At 45.4% G+C, this 23,294-nt stretch overlaps 1 protein-coding gene across 1 annotated transcript in view; it reads right to left on the bottom strand.

Annotated features, from left to right (window-relative positions):
• KCNQ1 (potassium voltage-gated channel subfamily Q member 1) overlaps window positions 1-23,294 on the bottom strand; it is a 1,107,170-nt gene that overhangs the window by 452,355 nt on the left and 631,521 nt on the right. The window contains exon 3 of the mRNA XM_078682891.1: window positions 4,772-4,898. Within this exon, the coding sequence (XP_078539017.1) occupies window positions 4,772-4,898 (127 nt within the window). The remainder of the gene's footprint in view (window positions 1-4,771; window positions 4,899-23,294) is intronic.

Below are 23,294 nucleotides of genomic sequence, written 5' to 3'. Positions count from 1 at the left end.
TTTGTCCGTTCTTTTTGTGTTTTCCAGATCTCCCTCCCTGCTGTCCCCTTCCTTTCCTTCCCCTTCCCCAAACTACCCTATTCCCTCACTTAATCCTTCCAATGTACTGTGCCATCACGGCAATTCAGACATTGGCTAGATTTAGAGGTGGAACATAATACTACAAAACGATCCTGAGGACATCCAGCATAACACACCACCCTGAACCCACTTTTCTCACTCTGCACACACTACTCTCACCGGACACTCACATTGGCCCTCCTCTCAGATTGCATTCATGCAGCTCACCGGGCAATCAGATCTGCATATTTTTCACCCTGCGCTCACACCACTCATGCTGCATTCAGTATTCACCCAGCACTTACATGAGCACACCTCTTAGTCAGCATATATAAAAATTACACAACTCTCAAAAATCTACACATATTTCTACAAAAGCACCCGCACAATACCTGCTCTTTCCTTGGTATAAGATGCCTACTTAATTCCATCTTCAACAACAGGGCTGGTGCAAGAGGGAAGAGTGGACAGAGAATGTGGGATGGCACAAGGAGGAGGATTAGGGTTGAGGCTTTGGGGTATGGTGCTGGATTGAGGATTGTGTGGCACCTTCAGCCATTCCTGGCTTTCCATTCACCACAATGCTTTTCCTGGGACACGTAGTTTTAAAGTTTTTTTACATTGCAAGTTGGGTCTGAAAACCCCAAAAATGCAAAGTGTAACTTGATAAAAATCCATGGTTGCTGAAGAAGTCAAGCATTTAATAGGGTCAGTTGGATGCTGTGCTATTACATGTATTAGTTCATTTCCAATACAGTAACTGCATGATCCACATGTGAAACAAAATATAGGCCCTGTACACCTACTTTAAGGAAGTGCACTTTTCATTCACATCATACTTGTAACAAACATTGACATGGCAATATATTATTATTTTTGAAAAGTGTTTAGAGAATATGTTTTATTAAGTATCACTAAAAGGCAAAGCAGGAATAGCAGAAGCAGCAGGGCAAGTTTTTCTAACACAAAAAGCAAATTGACTAATGGAAGTGTGAGTGGCAGTGTATAAGTGTGTGAGTGTGACCGAGTACAAATGTGCAAAAGAGGGCAATAAATATCGTGAGAATGTGTGTTTGAGAGAATGTGTGTGTCTGAGTGTATGTTTATTATGCATTCAAGTGTGCAGCTGGTCTGGCATACTGGAGGTTATTCTTGCCGTATGGACAAGGCCACTAACAGCATGTGGATGGGAGGTGTTACCTATGGCAAACTGCATGACATGCTTCTATGAAGACACCATCATTGGCTATGGGGACTCGAACTGTCTAACCCAGTCATACCCATCAACAGGGACACAGAACACATGCCATCACATCCGGTTGAATGCCCTGATATGATGCAGGTAATTCTCAGTAAATGGGGTAGATCCGCAGCAAAATGTTGGAACTGATATTTGAGGTCACTCTTGTCATAAGATTTCCTGTACTCATTCTATAGGGGGTGTCAATGGCAAAATGCTGACCTTTGTATAACGGAGGGAATTTTTAGAGGTACCCATGACCTTGGCTGAAGTATCTATGGTTAATTTCTGACACTGTCATATTGTATGTACTCATTGGCAGAAGGGGCTCACCCTTAAAAAATTATGACCATGGTATAGGTGAAGCAATTTCTGACTTAAGACAATTGAAGAAAAAGAGATCTACTCCTAGGAAAGGCCAGGCTTCCCGGGTGCACCATGAAATTACTGGAATATTTCATTTATTCCCTATAAGGGTTTGCAGCATTTTGGAAATTTGATCCTAAAAATGTCAAAACATTCTCAGGGGATAAGTCTACTATACCATCTGCCATATATGATCTACAAGAAATACGTTAAAATATTTTGCTTGCTGGAATTTGGTGGGAAGTATCATACTCCATCAATTACATAGATCTTTTCCCTCATATAATGGCTAGGAGGTTAGCTCTGACCCCATATCTGGAAATGCTTGTCCCGCCCCATTGATGGGAGCAGGACTGGCTTTAGGGTGGTGCAAACAGTGCAGCTGCACCTGACATTGTCTTTGGTGGGGGGGGGGGCCGTGTTTAATAATATCATTTTTAGTTTAAAGCACATAAACTTCCTTGTGCATCAGGCAGATTTTAGGCAACAATAAAAATGTCATGATAACTCTGGTGATTGATGTTCCTACTAGTGAGAGTTCGGATGTTTGTCTAGTGGAAGTTTTTGCTAATTGTAAAGTAGTGTGGAGGGTCAAGGGGCCTGCTGCAAAGAATGTGTACCTTGCAGATCATGAGTGAACTATGCAATGTAATAGGTCTCGCATTAGGAAAGTTTGAGCTTTTAGTATTGTAAATGGGGCTCAGCATAGGAACTGGTTTTTCTATAACACAAAATGTGTAATTGCAGGAACCTTTTGTCCTGCCTCGGTGATACCACTGTTACAATAAAATGCCCTATGCATCAGTAGGTTAATTAAAAGGGGGCCTGTATCGGACGACGGCCGAGCCCGGCATCAACAGCCCGTGGGTGTTTAGTATCCTGAATAAAAAGGCCGGCCAGCCCCCTACCGATAGACGGAGCCGGGGGCGCCCCCCCCTCCCTGCCCGTGGAGCGGTTTAGCAGTCTATCGATTTCTGATTAGCGCTTCTGGCCTCGACGGCTGCCAGGCCTGGCATGTGCACGCTAGATTTCCCCAGACAATGCACGCGCTGCCTGGGGGTCGCAGCTACAGGCGTCCTTCTTAATTAGACCCCAGAGCCCGCAGCAGGCCCCCCAGCACCCCGTACCCTCTGTGCAATATTAATGATGGAGCGAGGAGAGGGCCGGACAGGATGTACAGCCCTTGTACTGAACCATGACAACTACAATCCCTCAAAACACATACACAACACGTCATACATGTAGATACTTGTATACAGGAGGACCGGCCTTTGACCGTCACGGAGCATGTGTTTACTATTCTAACTCCAGGCGTTCCTAGATACTGGCTTTAGGTCATATAGCGGGTCGAAGTGAATATATCAGCGCTTTTAGTTATTCGAGCAGGTCCGGTCCCCACAGTATATGTTAAACGTGCACGTACGTGCATAAGGCACGTCACGCCCGTACACCGCGGAACAGCCAATGACGCGTGTATTCACTACTTTAATTCCACGCTAGGTTACACAGCAGGTCACAGGGAATACATCAGCGTTTTTAGCTATTTGACCCGGCCTGGTCCCCTGCATGCACGCGCACACACATCATATCATTCGTATGGACCAATAATTACCAATATCAGCAGATATGTTGAGAATTGCTGTGACATGTGTACAGATTCATCCACTGATGATGGCCTATTTATCGGCCTGTCTTCGATCTGTGTGAAAATGACAACATCACGAAATACTGTCACAAAATGTGCTGCATTACGCAGCGTAATTTGCATTGTCTTGCTGCCTAATTTATTCAATTGTGCCACACAATTTGGTCCTCTCCTGCCACACAATTCCAGTGGCCGTGAACAGTTGTACGGTCTACCTAGCCCCCCAGTCACCCATCACGCTTTCCACGAGCATATCTTTGTGTTCTTATTTATTTAATCAAACTCGCATTCCTTGTTTTAAAAGCAGTTTAAGGCCTACTGTGATGTCTGCGCTCTCCTTCAGCCGCCTTTCTGCTGCCAAATTTATAGGATGCCGGAGTCGTTTTTCCACCTTTCGAGTACCGCCGGCCTGCGACCAGGAAGTCAGGCAGGCCGGCGCGACAACCGGAAACAGGAAGTAGGAGGGCGGGAGCCTACCCCGCCTCCCACTGAAGAGCCGCGATTGTTTGGAGCACCGGAGCAGGCAGGAGCCTACCCTGCGCCCCGGTGCCGAAGGAGGGAGGAAGAGTCCTGCTGCCGGGCCCTGCAGCTGAGGAGAGCCGCCGCACCAAGGAAGCCGGTGAGTGGGTTGCTGAGCTGCGAGGGCGGGGGGGGCATGTGTGTGTGTGCGCGTGCGCGTGGGGCGGCTGTATATGTGTGTGTGCGTGCGTGCGTGTGTGTGTGTGTATGTGTCTTGGAGTGCGTGTGTGTGACTGTGGGGGAGGGGGGGTGTGTGTGAGCGAGTGTCTGTCTGTATCCGCGCGCATGTGCACGACACGGGACGGGACGTGCGCGTTCGCGCACCCAAATCCAGGAAAAAAGCTCGTAACACCCTCTTGTCCTCCTTCCCCCGTGACAGGCAACATTAGGTCTCCAGCTGGACACCTGCATCCTTCGGATGCAGTTTACCAGCTCGACCTAAAAATACATGATTTTTCACATTTGGTCCAATAACTTTGTGAATGCAAATACCAATAAAGCATTCTTGCAAACTGTGACTATATAAATATTTCACTTCAAAACGATGTGATTGTATCTGTTTAATGTGCGTACTGTCTCACGCTACTGGCGATTTGTATAGGGTCACTGGAAAGTCTACAAGGTTTTCCCTGTCCCTCGTAGAAATGTAATGTCTCCTACACCCCTGACTGTCGGATCCTTTAAATACCTCAACCTTTGTTAAAGTTCAGCGGGTCTAACCTGCAGAAATAAGGAATTTACCATATGATGTGGATTTTTGTGCATTTAACATGTACCCCGTGGTATTGTTATTTATCAGGTGCATTAAATAACACTTAACATTGTAATCAGCCTCTTAGTTCTGCTAAAGATAAGGTGCTAATGAAGACTTCACACATTTACTTCATTGTTGGATGACACTGTACTGGATAGATATATTCCAATTGTAGAAATATACTCACCAATAATTGAAATTGGTTTTCGTGCAAATCGAAGTCTTCCCCAAAATCCAACATATTTGCTGCGACAGCCAGCTGACCACAATCGAACCACATATTCGGCTCCAAAAAATACAACTAATACAATTTCCTGTTTAAAAAGAAAAAGGTAAACTATTAATTGTTGATGTTACTTTCATAAATAAATCATCAATCCAACAGCGGAAATCTAAAACGTCTCTGGAACTGTGAAACAATTGCTGGCTACTGTTGCCACAGAAGCCTTTTTGATAGAATACACTAAATGAATGAACGCAAAACCAGATGCTAAGTCTAAAAGGTTTTTGACACTAATATTGTGCACAATTACAAGAAATATCACTTCACAAACATTGGACAATATATTTGAAAATATATGTTCTGTTTCTAAAAGTAGTAAAAAAATAATGTGCTTCAATTAATGTTGGCTGTAAACATGTAATATTAGTTATACAGAAGTGCTACCATATTTAAGAGTCGGACTGTCCTAACGGGAAATCTGGCAGTGCCAGAAAGGTTGGTCGGACAGGTCATTGTGTGAGACATGTTCAGTCATTTTTTGGGCCAGTTTTCTGGTCTGGAGATCTGGTGTTTACTCTTAATTTGATTTATAATACCATAAGCATTGCCTGCAACAAGCTCAAATCCATGCAGTCTCAAGTACCTTGTAAAACCCATACATTGTGTCTTTACCGCTCAAAACTGTCCGGATTTGCAAATGTGGGCTACTTTTTTAGCTATTTGATTTGCTAATGGGGTGCACTTTTATTTTGGGGCATGACCTATTTTCTTTCCCTGTCCGACACAGAGTAGAACCCATTTTCGGTCCAGTTTCTAGGATGAAATCACAGACGTGCCGTTATTTTATGCAATCCAGATTACTGTGCCTTATGCCTCAATTAAGGATCATGGGATAAAGGTAGCTACTTCCCTCCATACAAATAAGGACATAAAAGGCCATTTTGTAGCAACTACCAAAAATGGCTTAATAATAGCAGACATTTTCTTCAGTACACATAGACTCAACTTGTGAACCTACCTTGATATAAGGGAGTTCAAAAACAGAAGTTCACACAATCTTGGTCATGTACCGACATCCTTGCTTTTTAGGCCACACCCATGGTAATTACATTAGGTTGCACATTTAACACTAGCACTATGAAGTCAGGATCCACAAATCTTTGGAATGACACCCCAAAGACAACGTGAGCACAATGGAAGAATGATAGATATATGTCATAAAGTACCCCTGCCGTGCATTATAAGAATATTGTTGAGGAAGTCACTGAGGGGTTGTATGTGTGTGGTGCGCTAAAAGAGCATAACAGAGAGCAGGAAACTAGAGGATTGAAAAAGATGAGGTTTACAAATAAAAGTGAGAGGAGGGTACATAAAATATAAATAGGGAGGTAAGAGTGTGAGAAAAGGGAAGGTGTGAGGAATATACATTTCAGAACAAGCACTGGCAACGCCAACAGGTCTTGCCTATGCAAGAGATATTGGTTTTGCCAATATGTTTTAACAACGTAGTACACCAGAGAGGCTGCTGTTCAGCATGGCTAAATGTTACTAGGGTAAAGTACAGTGGCATGGAGTATCATAAAGTGGAGTGTTGTGGAGTGCAGTATAGTTGAGTGACGTGGAGTGGAGTGTCAGGGAGTAGAGTACAGTGTTGCAGTGTCTTGTGCTGTGGGCTGAGTGTTGTGGAGTGGTGTAGAGTGAAGTAAAGTATTGTTTAGTAGAGTGATATACAGAGGAGCAGATTGTCTGAGTCGAGTGGCATAGAGGGGAGTATTGTGTTATTGAATATAGAGGAGTAAAGTGACATGAAGTGGCATGGGGGAGTTGCGTAGAGCGGAGTAGTGTCATAGAATGCTGTAGAGTAAAGTACTGTAGAGTGGAGTGGCATGGAGTAGAGTAGACTGTCAGTGGAGCAGAGTTTAATTGAGTAGAGCATCCTAGAGTGAAGTATCGTGGAGTGTTACAGGGGAGTGTAGTAGAGTGGCCTAGATTAAAGTGTGGTAAAGGGCAGTCATGCAGAGTAGATTGACAGAGTGCAGTGGTGTGGAGTGCATTGGTTTTGAGTAAAGTGGTGAAGGGTGCATTGGCGTAGAGTGCAGTGAAGCAGAGTAGGGTAGAGTGCAGTGCCATATTGTAGGGCAGTGTAGAGTAGATTGCAGTAGTGTAGAGTGCAATGGCATAGCATGGAGTGGCACAGAGTAGAGTGCTGTAGAGTGAAGTGGCAAAGAGTGGAGACGTACAGGGTAGAGTGCAGAAGTGTAGACTAGAATGGCGTAGAGTGCACTGGCGTACAGTGCAGTAGAGTGACAACGAGTTGGGTGGTGCACAGTAGAGTTTAGTGGCATAGAATGCAGTTATGCAGAGTAGAGTGTCAGAGTGCAGGGTCGAAGTGTGCAGGGGCATAGAGTGGTGCAGAGTACAGTGGCATAAAGTGCAGTGGTGTAGAGTGACCTAGCATGCAGTGCATTAGAGTGCAGTGGAATTGAGCAGAATGTAGTGCATAGTGGTGTAAAGTATAGAGGTGCAAAGTCGTTGGCATGGGTGCAGTGGCGTAGGGTGCATTGATTTTGAGAAAAGTGGTGTAGAGTGCATGGCTTAGAGTGCAGTGGTTTTGAGTAGTAGCAGCTGCTACTAATCGGGAGTGGTGTGGCGGGTGCAGGTGTAGGGGGTGGGGTGATGTGCAAACAGAATGAAAATATATATTTTTTAAAGCACACACCTGGGCTGGCTGGCCGCCACCTCTACTCCGTCCTCTTCTTCCTGCCTTCGCTGGCTGCAGGAATGGGTAGGAAGCATCCGGGCTCCCAGGCTCCCAATAGCCAATCACAATGCTGCATTGCAACATTTTGATTGGTCTGAGTGCTGAACCACGGTGCTCAGACAGGGACTGGGAGGCACTGCATATTCCTCACCAGGCTGTGAAAAGCAAGCCTGGTGGGGAAGATGAAAAGTGTGCAGGTCTGTTTGGCCACCCCAAGAGTGCTGGCCAAGCAGTCCTGCGCGCTTAAAGAGTGCAAACCACTTCTCTCCCTGCTCTAGCCAGCTCCGCCCCAAGAGCCACTCACTTCAATAGTAGGATCCGCCACTGGTTTAGATTACATTGGCATAGCATAGACTGCAGTGGCATAGCGTGGAGTAAATTGTTTCAGTGTGGAGTGGTGCAGGGAAGAGTATAGTGGTGCATAGTAGAGCAAAGCGGCATTGAGTAGACGGATGTAGAGTAGAGCGGCACACCACTGATTGCAGTGGTGTAGAGTGGACTGGTGCAACATGGAGTAGAGTGGTTTAGAGTGCAGTTGTGTAGAGTGCAGTGGCATAGAATGCAGTGGCATAGAGAAGGTTGTTTAATAGTAGAGTGACACATTCCCAGGTGTTCCGCAGGAGGCAGTTTTAAAAGCACTGCTACGTTCTTTGTATAATCTGCAGTTTTCAAAGCAACAATAAAAGTGTCAAGATAACTCCAGTGATTAACGTTCCTGCTGGAGAGAGATGGGAGTATTTTCTAGTGGCAGCTTTGACTCCTCTAAGGAAGTGCAGAAGTTTAATATGCCTACTGCAAAGAACTTGTACCATGCATTTAATAAAAAGTAGCTCAGTGGGTTACTGCTTTTGTCACAGAGATTCTGTTGTTACTGTGCAGTTCATAAGTCACAATCATAATCTAGCACAATGAGCTATTGTTGGAAACCGGCTATTTCTGGTAGGCTAAGGCTGATGCCAAAGCCAGGCAGAAACCACCATTCCAGTCAGGGCAAGGAAGTCACACGCCAAGATAACCCCTGCTCGCCCTCTAGGTAGCATGGCGCGGGCAGTCTAGGCTAAACTCGGAGGCGATGTGTAAAGCATTTGCGTCAGCGCACAACAGCAACAACATACTAGGTACACCACAAAAGAGACTCCACACAAGGTTATATTAAAATAACTTTTGTATTGTCAAAACATATCAGATAGAAATTACACATGTACATTGTGCCAACTGGCACGGCAATATTCACAAGGGATTATTTACAAGACAGGGCCACATGGGCCACTGTCTGAATCAACACTTTGCAGATATAGAAATACTTGTCAGAAATTAGAATAAAAGTATATAAACTTCACTGTAACACAAGGTAACAGTTATAGATCACATCCAGTAACTACTGGGAACAGGTAAGTACCACCTACGCAACCCTAAACTCCTTGGGAGACTGTCACGCAGGGGACCAGGACCTTACTAGGACCACCTGTACTAAGAAAGAAGAACCACCTAAGTATCACACAGCATTTAGGGGTCTAAGAAAGAATACATTACTCATGATGCAATAAACCTACATTCAGAGGAGTAGAAAAGACAACCACCTAAGAATAAACACATTTAGGGGTATAAACCAGAACACCTTACCCATGATGCATGAACACATTCAGAGGAGTAATACAGAGAAACACATGAGGCCTAAAGCATTCAGTGGTGTTAAGAATAAAGCACATGATGCAATAAAATACATTCAGGGGTGCAGCGCAAGAAGACACAGGATGACTAAACATTCAGAGGTGCAGCGCCTGGAAAGAAAGACACATAATGCATAAACATTCAGAGGTGCCATAACATAAGTCAATAGCGCAAAAACACACAGTAGGCAATTACTATTAAAAACATAGAAATCGCATTGCGCCAACACTACATAAGCCACTACCTGTGGCAGTCCCTAGGCCAACTGGCCTTGTGGGGCAAAGATGCCCTGAGTCCAAAGTCAGGGTGCGCTGCCATGCAGCGCCAGTCTCAAAGTACAAAAAGCCTAAACGTGGCAGCTGCCCACAAAGTGCTGGACAGCTGGAAAACAACAAAACTGCGCCAAGGCCCTCAATGGCCCTTAGGCGCCAACTGCGCCACTGCTGGAGCCACACAGGCTCTGGGCACATCGCACATGCCCCAGGCGTTGGAGCCACACAGGCTCTGCTACTGTAAATAGCCAAACGTTGGAGCTCTCAGGCTCAGCAGACAATGCCCCCTCGAGCCTTCCTGGACTCTCCAAGCGTTGGGGCGACCCACTGCCAACCGGGGCCGCCCTTGAAGCCCTCGTGGCTTCACACTGACCATGAGCGCGAGCTCGCGCTACGGGGGAGGGGCGGACACCGACAATGTGTCCCGGCGCCCCTCCCTGCTCTTCTGCCATCGTTGGAGCCATCACGTGCCCCTACGGAGCCTCTCGGGGCCCTCAGATAATGCCCCCAGAGCCGTCTCAGGCTCTACACACCGTTGGGGCGACCCGCTGCCATCCGGGGCCGCCCTGAAGCAGTGCCTCTAAACCGGCACCAACACGAAGCAAGGCGGGCCCTCAAGAGCCCCTCGCGGGCTCTGTACTCACGGTGGGGCGACCCACTGCCATACGGGGCCGCCCAATCTTCAGGCCCACAGCTGGTGCCTCACATCGGCACCACCACAGCCTCGCGGAGCCCCCCCCAGCCGCTTGCACTCACCGGCTGTCATCGGCGGGGGCTCTTCTCTGCAGGCCGCCCTCTCGCTGCAGGGCTCCCTCCGCTCACGGGAGCCCTGCAGACCTGCCGCCATCACTCTTCCTCCTCTTCTCCCCGGGCCCGGCGGTGATCATCTCCCGGCACCCGGGCTGCGGGGGCGGGACTTCCGGCCGGCCGCGCTGGGATTGGCCGGCCGGCCAGGTACTTCCGGGTCGCCGCGGGCAGCGCGGCAGCCCGATTCAGGCAGGCAGGCGGGCAGGCATTAAAGATATCGGCGCGGGCAGCCGAAATACAAGTACAGATAAGCGAGGTGGGCACTCGCAATGTAAATAAAGCGCTCCCAGCGCTAAATGACGACCCACAGCGCTATAATCCAAATAAAGCGCTCTACAGCGCTAGAAATCAGGCAGAGCGCTCCCAGGCGCTCAGGGGGAAGCACAGCACTTCCTGCAAGCAAATGCAGCTCCTCCATGCTGCAACACGGTCCCAGAGGTTCCAAGGGGGCAAGCAAAGTCCCCCCATCAGCCCAGCAAGGCAGAGGGGTCCCCCAGGAGTCTAGGCATCCAGGGGCTGGGCAGCGCCCACCCCTGATAGATCCTAGTCCAGCAAACAAGAACAAGACAAGAACATTTTGGAAGGGGCAGAGCCCCTTCTTATCCACAGAAAAAGCTTTGAAGTCTTTAGAAGTCTTTGTGTAGGCGAGCCCTAAGCTCTGGGAGTATCTGGTTTCCCTCTCCTGTCAGCCTCAGGTCAGAGGTGACAGGGGGCCATCGGGAGGGAGAGTCATCCAGGGTGGGCCGACAGACACAGCCTGGCACCACCAGAGCTCTTTCCACTCCCCCCTAACAGCAGATGGGGGGCCTTTCATCTACGGCTTGACTCAGACCCCCTCCTCCAGACAGTCCATCTACCAACAGGCCCAGGCATGCCTGGGCCAGGCCCATCAGCCAATCACGTGCTAGCAGACTCACTACACAATTATGCCAACTTCTAAAAGTGGCGCTTCTGGACTAGATACAGCCATGCCGCATACACCATTCTGCAGCATTCATTCTCACGAGTTCATACATATCAAACTCGCCCCTGCACTCCCCACGCATCAGGAAGTTACCATGGGCATACATATTTCCCATTCATTCCTATGGGAGGGCAGGGCGCTCACCATCCATACACAGAAAGCACACGCACTTTACACTGTGCCACAGTGAAAAAGTGCGCAGAGGCCTAAAATCACCAACCCAGGTTCCAAAAACAGGCTAGGAAAAAGCAAAAAGTCACGGGGTGAACCTGCCCAAAGGACCGGGTCCAACAGCTATGAACTGCCATCAAAGAGCTGCATTCAAAATGCATGGTACATGCATTTTGTTGTGTTTTTGTTGTGTTTTCTCTCAGTCTTTCATTATCCTGTTGCTGCTAAAAAAAGGTTCATTTGGGTAGAAATAAATTCTTATTATTAAAGTCAATTCTAACCACTGTGTTATGTTCTGAATCCTGAGTTTGTGCTTCTCCAGACCAAGCACTCTTAACAAAAACCTACCAGTAGAGATGACCTGTGAATCCTACACCATGAAGTCCCTTTTGTAACATTTTCTGTACACTGATTTACACATATATAATGCATTGTCTCTGCCCTACACTGGTATGAGAGATGCTATAAGAGAAATGCAATACAAGTGACAGAGGGGCTATGAAGAAATAAGAGGCACTGTTTGAGGATGATAGTGAGGGAATCATGGAAGAGCCCCAACAAACATCATTGTATCCTGGTACACAGTAAGGTCATCATTTACTATGCTTTAAAAGCTAATACAATTCAATATATAATGGCAAATGAATGTGGAATACACCAATTTCCCCTAATTTACTTGGGGGGGGGGAAGTCCCCCAAAGCTCCCGTTGTAGTGGTCAGGCTCACTCGCTGCACATGGTGTGCACCGTACAGGGACTGGTCTGACAACATTTGCCAGGGTTGCTTCAGGTTTCCAGTATGGCCCTGGCAGGAGCAGGAGCCTCCTACCGTGAAATAAAACCTAACATGGAAAAGTTAGTTGCCAAGGTGCAGCACTAACCTTCCCATTAAAATCTTTAGATTGTTGCAAATTTTTCCAATATAAAATAATAAAATCTTTAACTATTAGAGTATTTGTTTGGTGTGCACTTGTTTGTGTATTTTTCACAAATTACTGTTTTAATTTTGGAAATTTTAATAGTACAAATTGCTTCGGGGTCCCCGGCTTCCAGTACTGACGCACTGGTGGTCCTCAGGAGTCAACTGTTTTGGACCCACTGGTATAGAGTAATGGCAAAGAGTGCATTGGCGTAGAGTGCAATGTTGCAGTGTGGAGTGGCCTAGCCTGGAGTGGTGTAGAGTGCAGTGCCATAGAGTAAAGTGGTGCACAGTAGATTAGAGTGTCATAGAGTGCACTAACAAAGGGAAACTTGGCCCAGAGTAGAGTGGCATAGAGTTCAGTGGCAGAGAGTGCAGTGCTGTAGAGTGGCATAGAGTTTATTGGTGTAGATTGCAGTGGCGTAGAGTAGTGCAGAGTAAAGTGACAGAGTGCAATAGTGTACAGTGGCATAGAGTGAAGTGTTGTAGAGTATAATGGCGTACAGCACAGTGGTGCAGAGTAGATTGGTATAGAGTGCAGTGGCAAAGAGTGTGTTGGTTTTCAGTAAAGTGGTCTAGAGCGCATTGGTGTAGAATGCAGCGGTATAAAATTGAGTGGCGTAGTGTGGAGTGGCACAAAGTGGAATAGAGTGGCATAGAAGGCAGTGGCATATAGTAGACTGTTTCAGAGTAGAGTAAAGTGGCACAGAGTGCAGTGGTATACAGCAGAGTGTTGTAGAGTGCAGTGGTCCAGAGCAGTTTAGAGTGGCGTAGAGCGGATTGGTATAGAGTACAGTGTCGCACAGTGGAACGATGCAGAGAAAAGTCGCAAAGAGTTTAGTGGTGGAGAGAGTAGGTGTTGCAGAGTAGAGTGACAGAGTGAAGTGGCATAAAGTGAAACGGTGCAGAGTGCAGTGGAGTGGTGCTGTGTGGAGAGTGTAGTGGCATAAGATTGGAGTGATGCAGAGTAGAGTGGTGCAGAGTGTATTGCAATGGAGTAGAGTTGTGCAGTGGCGTAGACTGCAGTAGAGTGGCATGGAGTGCAGTAGAGTAGCGTACAGTACAGTGTTGTAGAGTGTAGTGGTGTAAAGTGTAGTGGCATGGAGTGGTGCAGGGAGCAGTAACGCAGAGTATAGTGGTGCACAGTAGAATAGAGTGGTGTAGAGTGCAGTGACGTAGAGTGTAATGGTGTAGAGTAACACAGCACACAGTGGTGTATAGTGCACTGGCATGGAGTAGAATGCTGTAGAGTATAGAGCTGTAAGTGCAGCAGTGCAAAGTAGTTGGCATAGGTACAGTGGCTTATGGTGCATTGGTTTTGAATAACGTGGTGTAGAGTGGATAGGCATAGAGTGCAGTGGTGTAGTGTAGAGTGCAGTGGCATAGAGTCAGTGCCACGAAGTGGTCAGAGTGGCAGAGTGAAGGGTTGTAGAGTAGATTGTTTCAGAGTGGAGTGGTGCTGTATAGACTGCAGTGGTGCAGGGTAGAGTGCAGTGGCATAGAGAACTGGCGTAGGGTGCAGTGACACAGAGTAGAGTGGCTTCAAGTAGAGTGGTGCAGAGTTGATTGCAATGGTGTAAAGTGAAATGGTGCAGAGTGGAGTAGAGTCGCATAAAGCGCAGCGGCATAAAGTGCAGGGGTGTAAAGCACTGGCGTAACAAAGGTTGAGGGGGCCCCACTTCAAGGTACATGAAGGGGACCCCACTCCATCTTTAAAATGGAGCTCCCAGGCCTGAGCACTCTGCAGAGGGGGCCCCGCAGCTCGGGGGCCCCTCTGCACCACAGGGGCTGCGGGTCCTGTGTTACGCCACTGGAGCAAATTGTTTCAGAGTAGAGTGAAGTGGTATAGAGTGGAGGGGTGCAGGGTATGGTGGAGTGGTAAAGAACAGGGGTGTAGAGTGCATTGACTGAGAGCAGAAGAATAGCATAGAGTGGTGCAGAGTAGAGAGCAGAGGCAGATTAAAGTGGTGAAGAGTTAAGTGGTACAGAGTAGAGTGACGCAGAGTTCAGTGGCAGAGAGGGCATTGCTGCAAAGTAGAGTGTCGTAGAGTTCAGTTGTATAGACTGCAGTGGTGTGCAGTGGTGTACAGTGGTGAAGAGTAAAGGGATGTAGAGTACAATGATGTGAAGTATAGAAGCATATAGTGCAGTGGTGCAGAGCAGATTGGCATAGAGTGCAGTGGCTTAGACTGTATTGGTTTTGAGTAACGTGGAGTGAAGTGGTGTGGCGCAGATTGCAAAAGAGTGGCTTAGACTGTAGTGGCAGAGTAGATTGTTTCAGAGTAGAGTGTAGTGGCGTACAGTGCAGTGGTATATAGTAGAGTGCAGTGGCGCAGAGTAGGTTATAGTGGCTTAGAGTGCATTGGCATAGTGTTCAGCGGCATAAAGTGGAATGGCGGAGAGTGCAGTGTTGCAGAATGTGCTGTTGTAGAGTGCAGTGGTGTATATTAGAGTGGCATAGAATGCATTGGCATAGAGTGTAGTGGCGCAGAGTACAGTGGCGCAGAGTACAGGGGCGCAGAGTACAGTGGCGCAGAGTACAGTGGCGCAGAGTAGAGTGGCGCAGAGTAGAGTGGCGCAGAGTACAGGGGCGCAGAGTACAGGGGCGCAGAGTAGCGTGGCATAGAGAGCAGTGACAGAGCAGTGGAGCACAGTAGAATAGAGTGGCATAAAGTACAGTGACACAGAAAAGAGTGGTGTAGACTACAGTGGCAGAGTAAAGTGGCGTGAAGTGATCTGGTGCACAGTGTATTGGTTTTGAGTAAAGAAGTTTAGAGTGCAGTGGCAGAGTGCAGTGGTGCATAGTAGGGTGGCATAGAGTGGAGTGGTTTAGAGTGCAGTGGTGCATAGCTTTGACATACAGTGAAGTGGTGTAGAGTAGAGAGGCATAGATTGGAGTGGTGCAGAGAAGAGTGCAGTGAGGCAGTGTGGAGTGGAGTGATGCAGTCTGGAGTGGAGTGGCATAGTGTATCCCACCTTGAGAATTGACATTCATTGATAAATGTGAACGTATCTAGGTAAAAAAAATTATGGCCACAAAGTCTCACAAAATATGCAAATTTCACATCATGTGAATTTATCACTTTAAATTTTGTGAAACTTTAGAAGTGCAAAGTTTTGCTCATTTTTGTGCCTGCGGGAGTTGTTTATATAGAATTAAGAAATAGAACTGGCACATGACCTTAAAACTATAAAATCAACAAAGTGACGCATAGCTTATGCGTTGCATGAATAAGATGCAGTTAGACAAGGATTGTGGATCGGCACTGAATGTTTTGTAGTTACATTACATCGGAAGGAGGTGCACTGACGAACAGTTGTCATTTGCTGTACATTGCAGAAGCTGCAGTTCTCAATACTTCTAGCGGTATGCAGATGGGAAGCAGCAGACACTGCTAACCACAGACCCGAATCCTGCGCATGAAAGACCAGTACCCACCTGCCAATCTGAGAAAAAAAGCAATCAAAAGACCACTCAAGAGTTCTACAAGGTAAATGAGAAAGTGAGTACCAGATTAATCACCGTCAGCACACAGACATCCCAGACTCCTTATCTTTGCACCTGCCATTTTGTAGTTAGTGATGAAAGAAGGTAAGGTTACCTACTACCTGAGCTGATGCAGTCACAACTGCGAGTTTACAGGATATGAAGCCATTAAACTGATTAGGTTGATAAAATGACGTTGGTTGAACTGTTCTGGCTGACTACAGGATCCGTTTTCAAAAACCACATTTCCATTTAACTCAATGCCGTACTATACTATATTTTAAGAACTTCAAGGAGCTAGACAGGGCTTTATTCCGACGGTTCAGCTGGTAGCCCGGCATCGCGCTCAAGGCTCAATATGTTGCGTCGGTCAATGGGCACGTTGGCGAGTGCACAATGTATACCGTCTCGTGAGCATAAAGGCTGTGTCGTCAATGGTTACCTTCATTGAAACCCGCACAGAGGAGTCTAGTGAGCATTAATTGTTCCTTAGTCTTCCACGACTGGAGGGGGGAGAGAGCAGCCGTCTTACACCAAGATACATTTTTCACTTCTGATGTCTGGATAAAGGCTTCCTGACCTAACCAAGGCCTGGAATATTCAGGACACATCGGGGGTTAAAGTGCACAAGCTGTTATTCATGCTTATGCGGAACGCTGCCAGGTATCCATTAGCAACGGAGAAAAGCGCTCTCACCCCATAACCATGGCACCGCCACGGTCATTAACAAAGTGTCTGCCTTATAAAGGTTTAACAAACTGTTCAAAAGAGATAAAAACACATATTTACATTCTGCCGTTATGGGCAATCAACGCGGCCAGAAGAAAATGTACATTTAACAATTTGGTTTCAAAATCTTAAAGTTTCCTTTTTTTATAGCGGGTAGGTGCACACAGGGCGCTGAAACATAACGCCCTAGCATGACGAGCATCCTTCAGAAGGCAGCGTGGCTCGTTTAAATGTATCTTATTCTTGCAGATGGAAAAGTTTAAGTTGAAGATTTACCACCACATTTAGCTTAAGAAAATGCCAGCAATGCAGGATTCATAGCTATAGAGAAAAGCAAATCAAAATGCTAGGGAAATCAGTCTTTCAAGTTGATATGAGAAGTGTACGTATGGTAATAGTATATTAATAAATAGCGCCTACTACCCCTGATGAGAATATTTTCCATCTGAACTCATGAACACAACAAAAGCACAACAGCGGTGAAATCACAGAAACAATAAAAGACAGCAACACATTAAACTGTGATGGACTCTTCTTTTTAGGAAAACTGTGATTAACAAATATGTGCAGCTCCTTCAAGATTTCGTCCGACAATTCTAGCACAGAAAGCATCATTTAAAGCACATCACAACTAACACAGGTCATACTAGAAACACATTTCTCTCTACCCTTGCGTACAGGCCCACCTGTAAACTCTGTATGTTAGACAACTCAAAGGATAGGCCCTCAATCCTAGTGGGGACGATCCACTGATGAAGTATGCCACGGTACGTGGGTGAGGCATAGCCATCCTTGACAACTTTTATCTCGCAATCAAGTGTCATTAAAATATATATATATATAGATAGATATATATATTACCTACTGGCGGCCGCCAGTAGGTAGTTATAGTTAGGATCGTTTTCCATAGGAAATCCACAACATTCTATTGGGAATAACTTTGGCGTTGATGGACGGAATTGGCTGAATTTCTGCAAGAGAATGGCCAGCTCCGCTCCGCTCCTTCCCTGAAAGTTTGGGGGGGATTCATCAAGCGGGGGCCGAGATAAAAGGGGGGTCCCAAAACGTGTTTTCCCCATGTTAATTTCCATAGGGCGGTTGGACCCACTTTTAGCCCGAACGGCTGAATGGATTTCCACCAAACTTGGCAAAATTGTAGGGACTGGTAGCCCGATGTGCCTTTGCTATTTCTCAAGATATGTGCTCCAGTGGATTTTGAGTAATTTAGGTTAAAAAAAATATATATATCTATATGCGCGCCCCGGTACGCGCACCGGGGCGCGCTCCAGCGCGCTACGCGAGTTCGTGAGCGGAAAGCTGATTGGCTCTCGGGTGTCTTCCAAACAGTCCGGGGCGGGCGCCATCTTGTGTCTCGGTAGGATCGAGACACAAGAGGTGGCAAAAACAAAGGGGGAAATGACCAAAAGGAGGCAGGGTAGACCCCCCCTGGCCCCCTAGGTTTGATGTGGGGGCCATAAAAGGGCCCCGCGGGGCAAAAACATATTTTTTTTTTCGATTTTCGTGGGGGGAGTGCCCGGTACGCGCACCGGGGAGCGTACCCTGGAGAGAAAATAAGAATGACAGAGTTTTTAAAAAATGTAGCATTTTTTTAATAAATTGGAGGTAGTTCTAAAAAGAACTGTTTTTTTATTCTTTTTGTTGTTTTATATTTTTTTTATTGTTTTTTTGAACATTTTTTACTTTTTTTGGCTTTTATGAACAATTTTATATTTTTTTAAAATTTTTATGGGGACAAACAAAAAACAGGGAATTGTAAACGGCTCAACTGGAGCAAAAAAAATCAGGAAAAAATTAAGGATTCTTTTTGCATTTGTGGTTGTCTCCAGCACGGTTGACCAGTTTGATACTTTGCTCTCCATAGCAAATTGTAGTCCCGCAAAATTTACAAACTATTTTATAATCTCCAAACTGGGGTTGGATATTTGGGACCATCTCCCTTGTCTCTAGACCCGATGGAGTGGGTTGTTTTCTTTGGGAGGTGCTAGGAGAAGATTGGGGAGGGTTTCTTGTCAGTTCTCTGACCTCTGCCGCAGCATAGTTGTTTGGGTGCTTGCGTTGCATATGGCGAATCATTGTGTGGTTGCCAAATGAATACTTTTTTGCAGGGTTCCCCCCTGGAAAGTACAGTGCCACAGATGAGACATGTCACTTTTGGAGCATTTACTTTCTTTAGTCCCCTTGGGAATTTAAAAAACTCCCACACAAAGTGCTTCTTGGGTTTATAGGAGGTATTATCTTCAGGCAGGAACTGCCTCTCCTCCTCCTCCTCCTCCTCCTCCTCCTCCTCTTCTTCTTCACCACCACTGTGGTGTTGTGGTGGTCCTTGTGGTGGTGGTGGTGGTGGAGATGCTCCTGCTGCTTCTGCTACTGTAGCCATTTCTCACTTCCTAGAAACAAGTCTTCCTCAGTCAAAGTACAAAGTGAGAATGAGGAAAAAAGGTGGGGGCTTTCATCATTTGGAAAAAAAACTGTTCTGAACCAATGAAAAGTGTTATTTTCAGGTCACATGACCCAACGCGCTTACGCTACGCGCCAGGGGCGTGCCCGGGGGCGCGTACGTTGCGCGATCGTATGCGCTCGGGCGCTTCCGGGTACGCTTACGCCATGCGTCACAAGACGCATCACGCGGCTACGCGATACGTCACGATGATGTTTTCGTTTGTGGCAATAGCGCTAATGGGACGCTCACCGGGGCGTGCCGCAAGACTGCGCTTACCGGTGCGCTCACCGGTACGCGCACCGGGAGCGCTCCAGGGCAACAAAAAAAAATGTAAAAAAATAAACATGAACAATATACATAAAAAAATAGTATTACATAAATATACAATATAGGATTCATTATAAAAAATATTATATTTCATACCTATAGAAATTTGCTATAAAAAACCTTTGAAATTCATTGAAAAAAACATAGGTTTGAGGCCCTATATATGTTAGGGATTAGCATTTACAAAACCTATGAAATTCACTGAAAAAGCCATAGGTTTCACACCAGTTATAGGTAGGAATTAGCATTTAAAAAACCTATTAAATTCACTGAAAAAACCATAGGTTTGACACCAGTTATAGTTAGCTGGAAATTTTACTGACATAAAACCTTTGAAATTCCCACGTTATAGTTAGTTGGACTCACTATAACTCGCGCGCCCGCAATCCACTGCTGATGATGTCACATATTACATCATTCATGACATGGTCAGTGACATCACTGATGACATCACTGATGACATCTCAAATGACATCACTGATGACATCACTGATGACATCTCAAATGACATCACTGATGACATCACTGATGACATCATCCATGTGATAATACAATACACCTCCTCACACTCTAATCTAACCTTTGATACACCCAGTGTTAAATACAAACTACCATTCCTGAAACCATTGACACAGCAATACCAGTTTTAACATATGCACTCACTGATTCCTAAGTCTACACACACATCCACTCATTCACCCATACAATCACTCATACATACAGTGACTCATCAATACAACACTATCATATGCACTCATGCACCTATACAGAGACTCACACACTGCCACTCATCCATGGAGTTACTCACACACCTAGTCAGTCATGTAAAGAATCAATCACACTCCCATTTCCTCATCTATACAGTTATACACACAAAACCTTACTTATTTAAACATAGACTAACACATACTTACTCTCTTTTACAATCACTGATCCAAGTACACATTGATAGATACAGTCACTTATGCAATCACAGGCTATCATATATAGTCATTTATATATGCCAACTCTCACATGCACTGGGTTTTACATATGTACTTATTTGGACATGTAGCACTGAGATATCCATTCACTCACCAACACACCCATGCACACAGTCAACCGCCTATACAGTTGTTTCCACATGCACTCTTGAACCCATACACCAAGTGAATCAACTGCTCACACATCTATGCACAGAGTGACACACCTCCCAGCCACCTCCACACACACTCACCCTCACATACAAATACTTGGGCAACAAATCAATAACACATATAGCCACTCATATAGCTACTGATCAACACATCGTGGAGTAGTGTGGCTCACTGGTTAGAGGCGGCAGGCCTGAGAGCAGAAGTCAGCCTGGGACCAGGGTTCAATTCCCGACGCGGAAGGGTCGTGGACCTTGGTCAGCGGACTTGATAATTCTCGCTTCGGTGCTTACTCTAATCAGGGGTTCCACTCGGCAACTCTGGGCATTAGCTTGCCTAATCTCCACAACGGCCCCACCAATTCCGGGGATGCCTGGCTCCACCTTGGGGACTCCCAGCAAGGGACCATCCCACAGGGAAAGCCAGGACGGGTTCCCCAGAGTTATACAGCGCCGGGACGCCCCGTTGCTGGGGCAGCTGTGCGCTTTACAAGTATACTACATTTACATTTACATTTACATTTACATGCAGCAACTTACATAACAACAGACATAATGATGCACACATTCAGACACTTTAGTCAGTAACCCATGCATTCAGTAAGACACATTTAATCAGTCACTCATACAGTCAGTCACGCACCTACTAAATCCTTCATCCAGACACTCACACATACACTCATTCTTCAATATGTAAAGCATATTTCAACTTTACAGAAACACAAATTCACTGGATGATGTCATCAGTAATGTCATTTGAGATGTCATCAGTGATGTCATCAGTGATGTCATCAGTGATGTCACTGACCATGTCATGAATGATGTAATATGTGACATCAGCAGTGGATTCCGGGCGCGCGAGTTATAGTGAGTCCAACTAACTGTAACGTGGGAATTTCAATGGTTTTATGTCAGTAAAATTTCCAGCTAACTATAACTGGTGTCAAACCTATGGTTTTTTCAGTGAATATATATATATATATATATATATATATATAACGTAGTGTTGATTGCATCTTATTATGCATGTTGTACTTGGTAATTGTTCATCTATCCTTCAGATACTTTTGGTCTACATTTATTCTGGCAGGTACTCTGGAGCTTTTTTTTTTATAAGATATGAAAGATTTGGAAGGGCACCCAAATGCAGTCATTGGTGACTTCTTGTAGGGTGTGACTGGAGTATTCAGGAATTTTGTAGATCTCGGCGGAATCCATAAAATTGCCTCCCAGAAACGTGAGGCAAATGGTGGCCAGAGTTTGACATTTGCAGGTATTTTGGGTAAGAAAAGCATAGTAGGAGCCATGCAACTCACAGCACTGTGGACTCCACTAGTTGTCTAGTTTTCAGAAATGTCTGTGGGTGGTAAGTGCCCCAGGGTAGTAGCCCAGCCGGAGCACAAATACAATAGATACCAACATTGCCAAAATGGGCTAATTTTCAGGGTGTCTCCATGTTGGCTTTTGGAGCCTTTACTAACAGAACACTTGTTATTATCAACTATATTTCTCTCCATTTATTTGGCTTCCAAAAGTGAACAAGTATGCATGAAAAAACACATTTTGCAAAATGCTCTCTGAATCACATCACGGTATAGGCAAGGCAACCCCAAATTCAGAGGTGTACGAATGCCCACTGTTCATAAACTCACTATCTAGGGCGCATTTTAAGAGTGCAAAGGTTTCCTTAATACACATTTTTCTTTTATTATATTATACCATAGGATGGTGTGTACACAATGAAAAATCATAATCTGCAACTCACTTGTAGGCACTGGGTACTGCGTGTTTTAGGACCAACAATCAACACTTTACACCCCTGTGACTAGAAGAATCTGACAGAAGAAAATACATATTACTTTTGTAAAGCACCCTTTAGGGGAAAAAACTGATGAAAATGTCTTCACTTATTTTTATTTTTCCAATTAATTTTCTCTCTATTTTTTTAATTCAATGATTAGTGTTTTTGGGAAAGCCAAAACACAAATGACCCACTTCTGATTTTGGAAATGTATTTACATTTCAGAAATTTAAAGCTTTCAGGCTTCACACAGGAGTTTCATACCTGTTTACACCACAAACTGCTCATTGGTAGAAACCAGTAAAAAAATGAGAACAAGCATTTGCAATGCAATAGGTCTCGCATTTATGAGAGTTTGAGCTTGTAAATGACAATGCCTTTTATAAATGTGTTTTTTTTAAAAACCTATAAATAAAAAGCATTCACATTTACAATGGCGATAGCTTGAACTCTCGCAAATGCAAGCCCTATTGCATTGCAAATGCGTTAGGAGAGAGGGTGTCCTGCCTTTTCCTGCCGGCAAGAGCAGGCAGGACAAAGCTCATTGAGAAAATACTTGCTCTGTAGGCTTTAATTACAGCCTCCGAGCACTAACAGGGGATGTCCTCATGGGAGGTTACAAAATGGGAAAAGGCGGTACTAAGGAGGGACTACTAAGCCTATTGACTAATGAAAAGCAACAGTTTACAATGGACAATGACACAAGCCAATGAAAAAATTGGGCGGAGAGTGGGCGGAACTTCACGTCCTTAACTTAATTCAGCATGCGTCACAGATAAGTGCATGTGCTGCCCAGGCTTGACCTAAAAAGGACTACCACTTAGAAAAAAGCAAATATTGTGGGTAACAAAGATGATTGTTACAATTCTGCCTGGTAAGCTGGTGAGAAAGTGATCTTAGCACAGCAAATCGTTAATTTGTGTCAGTTTTAGAAAACAAAATATGCTTTCGTGTACAGCCTCTTTACCCTTTCTTCTTTTAAATAA

The sequence above is a fragment of the Lissotriton helveticus genome, chromosome 3_1, assembly GCF_964261635.1.
Source record: "Lissotriton helveticus chromosome 3_1, aLisHel1.1, whole genome shotgun sequence".
Classification (NCBI taxonomy): Eukaryota; Metazoa; Chordata; class Amphibia; order Caudata; family Salamandridae; genus Lissotriton; species Lissotriton helveticus.
Note: the sequence above shows the minus strand (reverse complement) of the source record. Positions and strands in the feature narration are given on the sequence as shown.